The sequence below is a fragment of the Cyrtonyx montezumae genome, unplaced genomic scaffold, assembly GCF_038088225.1.
Source record: "Cyrtonyx montezumae isolate F1298 unplaced genomic scaffold, pur_monq_1.0 scaffold_5, whole genome shotgun sequence".
Lineage (NCBI taxonomy): Eukaryota > Metazoa > Chordata > Aves > Galliformes > Odontophoridae > Cyrtonyx > Cyrtonyx montezumae.
Genome location: NW_027072056.1, coordinates 18481138 through 18494196, shown reverse-complemented (window position 1 = coordinate 18494196; position 13059 = coordinate 18481138). Strand labels below are relative to the sequence as shown.

The following is a 13059-nucleotide window of genomic DNA, read 5'->3' as shown; positions in this document are numbered from 1 at the left end:
CAGTACTTCACGTTGCCCTACCAAGCACAGGAAAGACTGAAGTCACTAATATAGCTGCGATGAGAGGAAGAGGCAGAAGATGAGGACATCTTATGCGCCGTTTTATCCGCTAACCAGATGAACGGCCAGAGCTGGCACTTCAAAGCAAAACAAAACAGCATTACAGGGGACACTTACCTTTCAGGGGACTCTGATATACTGCTGCATCCCTTCTGCAGTGTTAGAGCTGTACCGAGTGCTGGAGGTAGAGTTTCTGTTGACGGTGCTTTGAAATCTCTCCTATGTTCCATTCTTCGTCCATTAAGGGTCTAATTCCAGTTTATGTTATGGTTTGTTGTCATGGAAATATCTGAGGGCTTTGGATATAGATTTATTATGGCTTTCCATGCAAAACAGACTCCAAGGGGGAGATCTCCCATTTAAAAATGATGCTTCTCCTACAATCTGCAGAAAAGCATTTCTTTTTATTACACCTAGGGGCAGGAGGTGCTTTGACTTTTATTATAAGCGTTGTATTTTAAGAGCAGGAGGTAGCAGCTGATGAGTGCTCTCAAAGGTTATGGTTTAGCACCCATCAGCAGTGAGCAGTGCCATTGGAATAGCAGCAGAAGAACCACAGAGTGCTGAAATGACTTTACAGCTGTTTGTATGGAGGTTAACAGCTGCAAGCTGACTTTGAAAGGCTGTTAGTTAATGGGTTAGCAAAGATGTGCCCTAGTGCACTAACTTGGAGCCGTCCATTTTAGGCTCATCTCTTCAATGTGCTTTGGCTCCATGTGTCATTAGGTCACACTCAGCATGGGGATGTTCCTCTTGGGCCACCGAGTGCAGAGAAGGTTCCCCAGCCACAGCTATGTTTATTCTGCATCAGAAGTACAGAGGGTTTACTAAACAGTATGAGAGTAGGAGGGGATGTGTCCTGCCTGTTTGGAATGTCACTGTACGTTCAATCTCAGGTTTTGATACAAGGCCATTCTGGCTTTGCTCCTGGAGGCAGCTGACAACTTTCTGGTTCCAGAGGACAAACAGCTCTGTAACAGAAGCCTTGTAGTCGAGGGATCTCACCTGACTCACACGTTTGTACTACTTGCAGCACTGCCCTATGACTCGTGTTAGTGCTAGAGCGCACAGGATGGGACTGTGCACTTGTTCATTCTTGGTCATGCTGTCCTGATGGTACTTGGGTTTCTTTGTGAAATGGGGAGCAATAACCTGCCTGAAACCACTTCGCCCTCTGTAAGGGATAATAAGGAGGATTTTATACCAACTGAGGATTATCCAGGCTAAAGAATTCAGTCAGACAAAAGCAAGTGCCTCGAAGAGGCATCTGCTCCTTGGATTCTGTTGTGATCACATGATTAATTCTAAAGGGCAGTTTGAACCTTGGATTCGCTCAGTGTTTGCTCATTCCATAAGTGCTACATGTTCTGTCTGCTGCTACCTGCACGGCAAAGGAGCATCAGCTGATGGAGATGGCTGTATGGCTTACAGTGCTGCAGGAAGGGCAGTGCTGTTACTGGAGGTGTGGTGCTCCAGCACTTCACAGGGATGGATGTACTGCCAAGCAGAGAATGAGTGGTTTTTGTTCATGCAACATAACGTGCAATTTCTGTCGAGATAGTATGAATGGAACGAGACAAGCTGTGGCAGAGAGAAAGGGACACGGCTACAAATGTCCATGGTACCTATACATAAAAAAGTTCAGTCTGTGAAAATTGGGTCAGACCCCAAATCCTCATCCATCTTCTATTTCTGCAACTGAACGGAACAAGGAATCTTGGAGCAACGAGCAAGTTTTCATCTCAATATGTTAGCTGTGTTATTCTGATCACCGCACTCAGTCTTTCCTTAGCCTCCAAAATGTACATGTCCTATGAAAAGTGTAATTATTATAAATCTCAAAAACCCAGTGCCTGATCCACGATTCTTATCTAGTTGCATCCTGATCCTTCCTGGCCAAGTGAATCTTGCTGCACCGCAAGCAATAATAACTACATTTACTGAGGCAAAGAGAAGCAGAAAAATAGCAGTAATGAAGCAATGGAAGGTAAAATAACAGGCAGTTAGCTGCTAAGTTCTCTTTCCCATGGAAACACCAGAAAAGAGAGCTGAAATAAAAGCAGTCTTCAACAAAAGGGATGATTTCTCCTCTACCCCTGTGGGCACCCCTGTGATATGGGGTGCATTTGTAGGGCGGAGGTGCTGTTATGGAGGCCAATAACCACAAAGCTCAATAAAGTATTTACTAAAAACATTTTATAGAAAACAGATGTAGAAAAAATACAATACTTACATGTTTCCCACAACCCACACCCACATATAAAAAATTGCTACATTCACCATAAACTGAGATGAGAAGTATGACTCGGTGCAAACACACAATCAGAAGTTGATGCATCTTTCCATTAATCTTCAACCATGTCCTGTCAGATACCGCTTGACAGTCTCCCCCCAGGATAATATCTGGCAAGCGTGCCTTTGGATTATTGAGAAATAAAATGCGATTAGTTGGTCTGATCCTCTGCTCTGCATGCAGGGCCCACGAACAGATACATTTAGATTAAAAAAGATAATGCCCAGGAGAGTTCCCTAAGCAAAGAATTCCCCATCGTGTTATATAGTGGGAGCCAGAGAGAGAACACTGAATAAAGCACAAAGTGTCATAGTTTGTCTTAATGTCAGATGCAAGCATGTGAAGGCCCCCACAGATCCTCTTCAGTCGGCCCACAACCGCTCCATTACAGACTGGTTCTTACCCACATGGAGGGCTTCTGACTCTTAAGGAAGCACTGGAAATGCTTTTTCACAGTTCAAATAAATCTCTTTCAAATAACTTTAAAAAACATCTTTTAACATAGGCTAAGCTGATAGAAAAACAACCAACCAAAAAATGCTCTGGCCCGTTAGAAAAGATAAGCGGCCACAAGTCAGTTTTCCAATGCAGCAGCATCCAGTTATGTCAGGAATGGCTCTGTTCTCCCCATCCTTCTCTGTCAGACAAAACCTTTCTGAATTAATTAACTCTTGAAATTGGGAAGACAACTTCAGGTATGTTTTCTGTTCTATGTCAAAACAGATTTGAGTTTGATCCAAGCCATGTATTCTAGTAAACAACAGAGAAATTCACGTATCTGATTACCGCTGAAATCGGTACATGCGATGCAGAGTTGAAAACAGCAAGCTAAAGTTTGACTTGTTGTTTCAGGCTCACACCCGTGTTTCTTTGTCCTACAAACAACGGGAGGTGCTGCTGAAGGTCTCTGCTGTTGAAGTGTCCAACCATAGGAGCCAAGGTGAGCACTGGGCCTTGTGCCCCTTTGGTTCCTCTCGTTGACAAAGCGGAGACGAGCAATGCACATCTATCTGTGCACAAGGGCTGCACAGTTGATTTAATTACCACAATGGGAGGTGAATGGGAAGGTTCCCACGGCAACCTTAATATATTTAAAAAACAGACAAACAGGTTTTCTCCTGGCAATGTTATGTTGACCACAAGTAGCATTTGCAAAGCAACTACCTTTTTCCTCCTTTTTGTTTTCTGCTTTCACCTTCTGTTTCCCACTGTTTTTTCCTGAACTTGGCAAAATACATCCATGGTGTAGATGGATTTATAGGAACACCACTGCAAATGTGCTCATCTATGCCCATCCAACTTACATCCAACCACAGTCCCGCTCGTAGAATTAGTGGTCAGTTTAAATGTCAAAGAAGTTATGAAAACAGAATCACAGAATTGTAGGGGTTGGAAGGGACCTCTAGAGATCAAGTCCAACCCCCCTGCCAAAGCAGCTCCCCAGACCAGGTTGCACAGGTAGGTGTCCAAGCAGGTCTTGAATGTCTCCAGAGGAGACTCCCCCACCTCTCTGTGCAGCCTGTTCCAGTGCTCTGTCACTGCACTGTGAACTTCTCAACCATTCCTACAAACAAAATAAGCATCAGAACAGCATTATCTGAACCGTAAGTGCTGGTTAGGCACAGATTGCATATGTTTTCCCTAAAACGTTAGTCATCAGGCTGTCATTCTGCCTTTCACCTTTACAAAATCCAGGCCAGTGGAAATAAGCATGGAATAACTGTGTCATGCTCAATTTGTGGCAAATGTCTCATAGAATTCGGCATCTAGAGAAAAACACGGGTTTTTTTCATCAAGTACTTGCTGTCAACAAGTGTAACTGCATTACAGAGGCTGTTGGAGGCACGGTGAAATCTTTGCAGTACAGCAATTAGGTAAATAGGCGCTGCCGTAATGCGCTGATCCCAAAATACTGATTGATTTCAAAACCTCTCCTGTGCCCTTTGAGCAGCTGTTTTTACGTGTGATATTCTGATTAAGACAGAGTAGTGTGCTTACTCAAGCCATGATCCTGGAAATCGCTTAAGCACATATTTAATTTCAAGCATGTAAATACGCCAGGTTTAGTCAGACTGTGTGCACTTAAAATTAATTAGGTGCTTAAGTGCTCGGGGAGATGAGATGAAGATGTGCAGTGTGAGCTTCCGATGGCTCTTCCCTTTTGTAGGACTTGGGTTCCAACAAAAACTTCCAGAATAATTCCACTGGGGACTAGGAGGGCACCTTGCATGAGAGATACAGATGACAGGTGGAGCTTTCCTCCAGCCCCATCAGCACCCGGAGCAGCTCCATGGTACCTGCAGGACACAGCAGGGCACTGGGCCACCTCCCACGTCCCCAGCTCGTGCCACACAAAGCATTGCCAACCTCCTGCTGCCGGGCTCCTTCCTGGACATGGCAGTGAGGGAGTAAGTGGAAAACGGGGAGCCTGGTTTTGCTATGGCTTTGCTATGTGCTTTGTATCCTGCTTTACAGAATTTGGCGTTGGTCCCGGCTTTGCTTCCTCCAGAGCATGGTTTTTGTCTTTTAACCAATCATAAAGGCTCCAAAAAAGCTTGCTTCCTTGTCCATGTCAACTATGTCACTGTTACTGACTGAGACAAAAATCCTGTCCTCCCTTTTCAGCTGGAACACCCCGCCCTGGTAGATGGAGTAAAGTCCATACTCAGCCTTTTTGGACCAGCAGCTTGTTCTTGCGCTTTTCATGAGCAGAATGGGGTCTGGGTAATTTGTCAGTCTGTAAATGTACTGGACGAGCTGCTTGGGATTCCTTACTCGTTCCAACAAACCCGAGTCCTCGTTCTCATTTTCGCGGAAGCGAAAGTAAGTCTGTGAGTAGATGTAATAGAAGCCTGTCTGGGGCACCACCAGCTCACCGTTCCACAGCTCCACATTGTAGAGGAAGGAGTGGCCTCTCCTCGACGACTCCCAGCTGTGGATTTTCTGCCCAATGCCTCTGTGGGACAAGTAACCTGCTTGGGAAAGAAGAGAGATGTGAAGTTAAAAGCTTTCATGGCACCTGCTGTGAGCAGCCAGGTAAGGAAACCTGCCCTTCCCAGAGCAGTTTGTTAGCTCCATCTCTCAAAACAATTAGAAAGCCCACAATTAAGCTATGTGCTATGTGAGAATTCACACAAACTATTTTTTATTTTTGTGTGCTCTCAAATGAGAAAAGCCAACGTGTTGTTACTTGGTAACAAAGTTAGAACATCAATTTGTGGCTGGTACCCTCCGAGCTGATGAAACCCCACCAAGACTTTCATTATCAGGGCCTGAATGTCACATCTCCTTGCCATGGCTCTAATAGGTCTGTCTCCATAGCAGCTGGGGCTCGCAACAGAAGGAAATCAAAGGAAAGAGAAGAGGAAAGCTTAACATTAGGAAGAGGATTTGTGTTTTACCTAATGAATGTTCCCAAGGAGAAGTCAGCAAGGTACCAAAGAGAACAAGCTTTCTTCCCATCTCGTGAGAATCACAGGATGGCTAGTGTGGAGGGGATATCAAAAATCATCTAATTCCAACTCCCTGCCTTGGGCAGGGTCGCTCTTCTCCAAGCTGAACAAGCCCATCTCCCCCAGACTTTCTTCATAAGCGAGGCGCTCCAGCCCCCTGATCATCTTCGTGTCCCACCTCTGCACTCGCTCTGACAGCTCCACATCCTTCTTATGCTGGGGGCCCCAAGGCCTGGACCCAAGCAGTCTAGATGGGGCCTCAGGAGTGCAGAGCAGAGGGGACAACTCCCTCCTTCTCCCTGCTGGCAGCCCAGCATACAGTTGGCCTTCTCAGCTGATGAAGATGTTGAAGAGCACCAAGGTTGGCCCTTAGGGCCCTCACTACTTGTGAGCAGTCTCCACCTGCAGTGAGCTGAAAAACACAGTGCAGGACAAGGAGACTCGTGATGTCTTCCCAGCTATTAACTCCATGAGAGCATAAAAAAGACTATGTTAACTGCAGCTACAAGGGAGAGAGCAGCTCTGTGACCTCTGTGTGAAGGCTGTCCCTTACTGTGCGGGGACGAGGAGCTCCTCTTGCTGCTGCCTGTCAGGTGTGCTGCTATCCTGAGCGTGGGGCCCTGCGGCGGCTCATCCCTGCGCGGCAGTGCCTGAGTCCTGTCACCTACGTGGGGACGAGAAACAGGGTCACCAATGAGAAGCAGGGACATAAGAAGACGTGTCAGTCCCCCTGCTGAATGTGGCTGTGCTGTCTGGCTTTAGGTTTTTTAACTGGCTGAATCACAGACCGAACACTGTTGGTTTGTCAACCAACACAGCCACAGCGCAGCTCGTCCCCCACCCAGGCACCTCACTGCCCCTTGGGCCATGCTTCTGGCTCCTGGAAATCTGCCCTCCCGAGCAGGTAAGCACCACACCTTGCGTAAGCACACCACACCCAAGTCCCTGTTTTCTGAGTTTCACAGAATTACTCAAGTCACTACCCATTTCAGACACCACCACGATTAATAAAATTAGTACAGTACCGTTGATTGCAGACATGTTTTCCTGAAGGATTCTTGACATCATCTGCCAACAAACATGGAGAAAACTGGTTAGCTTGTCAGCAGAAAGATGCAGAAAAAACTCTCCTTCTCCCACTCACAAACGCATGCTATTCTGAATTTGATCAACAAGCTAATGAAAAAAAGCCTATTAATTTGTCGTAATGAAGCATTTTGTATCTTTTATGCAGCTAACCCCTGGGGAAATTGTTTTCAAGAGAGAGCTCAGACATATGGGTTTAAGTCTCTTGCAAAATCAGACCCTAGTACTTTTCTTAAATAAGAAGAGATGGTGAACAAGGACCAGCTTCCATTCACTGCACATCTGTGGGATCCTGGCTCTGGGAAATGACGTTTCATTTAATACCCCCACCTACCTAAGCTTTAAACCCAGCATACCTTACTTTGTGCAGCTCCCTCCTTTCCATTTGCTGGCTGCTGGTTACCTGTGGCCCTACTGATGCTCTGGGACGATTTATACTGGCTGACAGACACTGCTCCTGGGTTGCAGCCAGCTGCCTGCTCTGCTCTGACACATTTCTCACTACCCATTCATCCACCCATTCAACCTTTAGCAGCATCCAGGTGAGCTTTTTGCAAGCAAGCAGGAGCTGCTGGACAGGTTAGATCTGCGAACACGATGTTTTGCTCTTGCTGGGTTTCAGGGACTTCACTGGCAGAACTTCCCCCAAAGGAGCCAAGATTTCAGAATGCAAACAGAGGATCCATTCTGGGATGCAAGATTTGCACACAGGTAAGCTTCAGCCTGAAGCGAGTACTTAATACACGAGAGGAGCTCCTCACGTGCTGGAGAAGGGAATCTGAAAATGGTTCAATTTCAGCCTTTCTGATTTTTCAGCCAGGCTCATTTTCATTTCCCACTTCATCCTGCTATTAGCATTCCTTACACGCTTTAGGATCTAAATTCTACCAGCACCAAGCTCCACTGCCACTCCAGCACATCATTTCCCAAATACCTTTTTAATTAACTTTCCCAGGTGCCACTTCACTTGCCAGCAGGGGTCAGTCAGTCTGTCTTTGCTTTCCATCACATCCAAGTTCTGCATGAAGTCTCCCAGCTCCTCCCCAGTCAGACAAGCAGTGCCACTCTTGGAGTACGTGTCCCGGAGCTGCAGCAGGAGAACAGCCACCATTTGTCACCTGGGGTCTCCTCACAGCCCTCCAGCTGGGCTATGCCACTGAGCTCTCTATGTGCAGGAACACACTTCCCCTTCTTACCAATATTTGCTAGTATGGTACAAGTTACGATTATAGAGACAGAATGAGTAACTAAGCTTGAGTTTACATATTCATTTAATTATGATGAGATAGCTAATACACAGAAATACATTTGTATAATCTCCATGGATGTAAAGTATCTGGGTGACCAGGATTTATGTGAGCATCCAGCGCTCAGACAAACTTGGTGAAAATTCAATACTCAGATTAATGTTGCGAATTTCTCACTTTCTGTAGTCCTGCATTCAAAGCGTTCCTTTTGCACATGGGATTTTTCTTTTCAGATTATTGAGGATGAAATCAAGTACCAAACAATAAAGGCATTTTCCATCCTGTTTTTATAGCCAGTGCCACTTACAACCCAGGCTTTCTCTCAGGGTTATCTGTCATGCATGCTGCCCATATCCTGCCCAGGGTCTGTGTTTGACCTAAAGGCCAGAACAAAGTTCAGACAACAGAGATAACATCTGGGTCCAAATAAAAATATAACATTGACTGCTTGCGGCACGGGCTTATGTCTGTACCCTCCAGTTACAGAGGGTAACTGAATCCTCTTGATAAAGAGGAAAGAGTAGAAAAAGTGCTGATTTCTGGGGCACCCTGCAGGAGGAGCCCCATTTGGAGCAGAGCTCTGCCCATGCAGGGGTGAGGTCAGGCACCAGCTGCCACTGCTGCTCAGTGTAAGCACCTGCTGCACACCCACATCCTGCACAGCTGCATCCTGCATCAGCTCTAGAGCCTCGTGTCAGCATGCATTCACCTGGACTTCTTGTCCAGTTTAAATGCCAGTTTTCTTCTGTTAAAAAGTTCTGCTTAGTGTGCTACACAGAGGCGTTTATTCAGTGTGCAGTGGTTTCAGTGCCCTTTAAGGCCTGAAAGCAACACAAGGTCAGCCCTGCCTCACACTCAGGAAGTGTCCCCCTTCCACCAGGCTTAGGAAAATTCCCCTGCAATTCCTATTGCCTTGCTCAGCCCCTCCAGGCTGCAGCAGCACTCAGCTGAGCTTATCCTGACCCCTGGAACACCTCTGTGCTCTGCAGGCAGTGCTGAGAAAGTGCCCCCTCCCCCCACGACCACTGGGGAAGGTTCCTGGGTCATTGCTGAGGAATGCAGCGGTATTTTAAAGTCAGTATTGTTTCAAAAAGTCACCTGAAACAGTTTAAATCGTGTAATTTTAAGGAAAAGAAGCCCTCAGAGCTAAGGGCTCTGATGGATTTAGCCACACTGCTCTAGTTGGATGAGTTTAAAGAAGAAACAACGTGTGCAGATGGAGTACTGCTGTTGTTCTCACACCAGATGGGGTAATGCTCAGCTCCAGGCTTCTCCCTCCCACCCGCAGGCAAAAAGCACTGCACCTCTGCGTCTCCATCACCTCTTCTGACCCCCCAGCACCTCTCTGTCACCGCAACGCCATTTTCCCTCCACTTGGAAATCCTCAGGGCACCCAACCTCAGCACGGCAGGGCTGCTCTTTGCCTCAGGGGCGGAGAAAGCAAGGAGGTGTTTGCAAGAACTGCCCAGAAGGGGCGTAACTGCAGCAGAATGCGAGGACGCATCCTGTACGAGCACCCTGCTGTCCCCTCCTGCCCCAGGACCGTTTTCAAAACAAGGAAACGCGGCTGTTTTCTCCGCAGCCCACATCCTAAGGCACCGTGAACTTCATTGTGCTCACAGCCCCTCACTTCCTTCCATAGCTAAAGTGTTTAATGCGTGCATCCGAGCGCTCAGGTGGCTGCGGAGGGAAAAGCCACTGTCATACATTACTGGCTAGCAATAACAATATCCACAGCCTCAGGAGCCTGGGGAAGGTGCAGGAAGGCCAGACTTAGGAACAAGACAAACAGGCAGACCGAGTCATAACGCATCTGCAGAGCTTTATTCCACGTGCACAGCATGGAGGAGGGGTAGCAGCCCGTGCTCCAGGTAAGCCTTCCACACGGAGGTTGTGCACCAGGTGCGCGTCCAGGGTTCCTCTGGGGACAGCACGCGTGTACGTGCCGGCTCCCTCCCGGGGAACACATCGAGCCGTGCAGGACGGGGCGGGCGGGATGGGGATACGGCTCAACGCGAGGAACGCAGCGCGGGCTGCGACCGCCGGCCCTACCGATGCTGCAGGAGGCTCTTAAAGGCGCCGCCCCCCCCAAACTTTTGTAGGGCGTGTTCCCATTGTCTGCGGGATATCTGGTGGGGAGAGGGGGCAGCGGCCGCAGCTCTGCACGTGACGCGCGTTTGCAAGCTCCGTGCAAGAGCAAAGAACAAGAAAAACGTAACTGTTAGGAAAAACAAGCAAACAGAGAAGCAAAAAGCAAAAGCTCCCCGCCCCCGCGGCTCCCACCTGCTGCAGCTCGTTGGTGAAGTAGATGTAGGTGACGGCCACGCAGACGGACTGCAGCAGCACGGCGGCCAGCAGCACGGCCCCGCACGTGTACACGGGGCTCGGCCCACCCGCGGGCACCATCGTGACGGCGGGGCCGCGTGGAACGGCTCCGCGGTCTTTATAAGGGGGGGTGAGGTGGGGGCCGGACCGCCCCCTGCGCGCTCCCGCCCCGCGGTAACGCTCCCGGAGCCGGAACGCGCGGGATGGAGGTGGTCCGAGAGAAACGCTCGTAAAAAACGGCCTTCGTCCCGCCTTGCTTGGTGCTGCTGCTGCGCCCGGAGTCGATTGGAAAGTGCTGTGCTAACGTGGAGGAGGAGCCCGGGCCGCTTTGAGGGGCTGTGCCGCTTTCCGTCCGCAGCCCGCAATTGACGGAAGCAAAACTTTTCTTGCGGTGTTTACATTCAAAATGAACGAAAGCGCTGAAGAAGCAAAAGTGAAAACATCTGCTGGACGCTGCTGCTTCACGTAGAGAACCAGGAGTCATTAATGTTGGAGATCTCTCGCATCCCCAGGTCCATCGCCACCGCGTGCCCCCATGCCCACTGCCCGCATCCCTCAGTGCCACATCCCCACGGCTCTGAGCACCTCCAGGGACGGTGACTCCACCACTCCCTGCGCAGCTGTGGCAGTGCACCACCGCTCTTTATCAGAAGCAATGGTTTCTAAAATCCTGAACCTCCCCTGGCACAGCTTGAGGCCATCTCTTCTCATCCTATCACTGTTACCTGTGAGCAGAGGCCGACCCCCACCTCACCACAGCCTCCTCTCAGGGAGCAGTACAGAGCCACGATGTCCCCCCTGAGCTTCCTCTGCTCCAGACCGAAGCACCCCATTCCTGAGCTGCTCCCTACAGGTGCTGTGCTCAGAGCCCTGCAGCCCCGCTGCCCTCTGGACACACTTCAGCACCCCAGTGTCTTTCTTGTAGGGAATCTCTGCTATTTTCAGTGCTTATCTTCCCGCAGTCAACTTTTGTCTTTGACAGATGTAAACTTACACTGAAAATACTTTGTTTCAGAGGTTCTGAGAGTATAAAATTACTGTTTTGATGAAATTCTACTGCAGCAAAACCTCACGGTCGTGACACCACTTGGAAGGAATGCTGTCAGCACCTTTTTAAACGAATAATTTCTCTTCTGTGCATAGCCCTGAATGGAAGCAGCTCGCTAGCAAAACCTCTGATCCTTCCTGGGTCTTCCATCCAATTAAAGCTTGCCCAGGGAAGCCTTTAACTAGGGATAAGCCTTAATCTGTGCTACAGACTCGGGAGCTGTGTTACTGGCCTGGCAGGGAAGCACCTGGCCCTGGAGCCATGATGCCTGGGAACCAACCACTCCTTTCCAGCAGTGATGTCTCCAGAGCAGGACAGAGGTTAGTGTGTATTTCTTTCTGTACTTTCCCAAGTTATTGTTATCAGCGCTGTCATCCCACGAGCCCCAGCACAGCAAGCCTGTGCTCATTTTCCAAGGCTGGGAAAGTGGAGGTGACTTTTGGGTAAGCAGCAGTTCTCAACACTGGTTTCTCTGCCTAGCAGCAAATGAGGCTGTGCTTTTCATCACAGGCATCAAATGGCACAAGTCATGGTCCATGCTGGGCAGCGCAGAATTAACCTTGCACTGTGGTCCCCTCATTTGCACGTGTGGGACAGGTCACATCTTGGCTCCTGTGGTTCCTTCCTGATCCCTGTGCCAGGTTTAGACCTCATGTTTTGCTGTGAACCACTGCAGATTCATGAGTTAATCATCACTTGCACTGTCGCAGAATGGAATGAGGATGAATTCATCAGGGTAATGCCCTCTTTACCTATGGCATTACACAACAACAGTGGGCTAGCATCCCCAAAATGCACACAAATTGCAAGCTGTGGTCTGGGGCCACAGTCGTGCATTTCAAAATTTTTGTCTGTCTCAGAATGAGATTTTTGTAAATCTCATTCTCCTTGTAAATCTAAAAACTTCATTTGGAATAACTGAAATGTCAGTAACATTTATATCCATGTTTAGTGCTATAAGAACATACTTTCCTATTGTCCCTTGAGACCACAGAGGTGGACCTCCTGCAGGAGCAGACCCCTCGGTGTCATGCAGTGGCTGCTGTTACACAGCTGGGCTGCAAAGCATTAGGTGCTGCCAAGGCCTGGGAGAGCAAAAAGCATGTTGCAGCCATGGGTAAGCCCGTCTCTGCATTACATGAACTAAGTGAAAGCAGTAAAACAGGCTAATTGCAGCCTCAGCTCTGGAGGTAGCTGGCGGGAAAGCCATTACACACTGAGCTGCCTCTGTTGTGTTTCAGAAAGGGGAACTGTCCTTTGCACATAGCAAAGTCCTACTGAGAGATCAGGTTAAGCCTTGAAGCATGAACTTTGATTATCTTCATCACATATTAGTGCCTTTAACCTCCCTTGAAAATAAAAGGCAAATATTTCCCTTTAAGATGCTAGATCTCTATGCAAAGAAAGGACTTTTTCAGAGGCTTCTTCATGATGAAGCATCTGTCACGTGCCTGTCTGGCTCTGCCTGGCTAGTTTCCTGCCAGGACAGATCCATCCTGAGTACATGTGGATTTGGTTCTGTGCTAGTATCAGCACAACCATTTTGAA

General features: G+C 48.4%; 1 protein-coding gene across 3 annotated transcripts; it reads right to left on the bottom strand.

The window, feature by feature from the left end:
• Window positions 1–4753: 4753 nt before the first annotated feature.
• TNFSF10 (TNF superfamily member 10) lies at window positions 4754–10579 on the bottom strand. Of its 3 annotated transcripts, none has more exons than XM_065747904.1 (5): window positions 10422–10579; window positions 7826–7978; window positions 6831–6873; window positions 6359–6469; window positions 4754–5328 (listed from the first exon to the last, which is right to left on the bottom strand). In XM_065747904.1, the coding sequence occupies exons 1-5, from the start codon at window positions 10542–10544 to the stop codon at window positions 4880–4882; spliced, it is 879 nt and encodes a 292-aa protein (XP_065603976.1). In that variant the 5' UTR covers window positions 10545–10579; the 3' UTR covers window positions 4754–4879. The 3 variants fall into 3 exon arrangements, with proteins under 3 accessions (XP_065603976.1, XP_065603978.1, XP_065603979.1); XM_065747906.1 differs by having other exon boundaries at window positions 4754–5325; XM_065747907.1 differs by lacking the exon at window positions 10422–10579 and adding an exon at window positions 8053–8697 and having other exon boundaries at window positions 7826–8014.
• Window positions 10580–13059: the final 2480 nt, after the last annotated feature.

What these genes read in the sequence shown, in the direction of transcription:
- TNFSF10 (XM_065747904.1), bottom strand. Translation starts at nt 10,544, where the DNA reads ATGGTGCCCGCGGGTGGGCCGAGCCCCGTGTACACGTGCGGGGCCGTG. An exon ending in TCACCAACGAGCTGCAGCAG is followed by an intron (nt 7,979 to 10,421) that starts GTGGGAGCCGCG and finishes CTCCTGCTGCAG; the next exon opens with CTCCGGGACACGTACTCCAA. An exon ending in TGGGAAAGTTAATTAAAAAG is followed by an intron (nt 6,874 to 7,825) that starts GTATTTGGGAAA and finishes GTTTGTTGGCAG; the next exon opens with ATGATGTCAAGAATCCTTCA.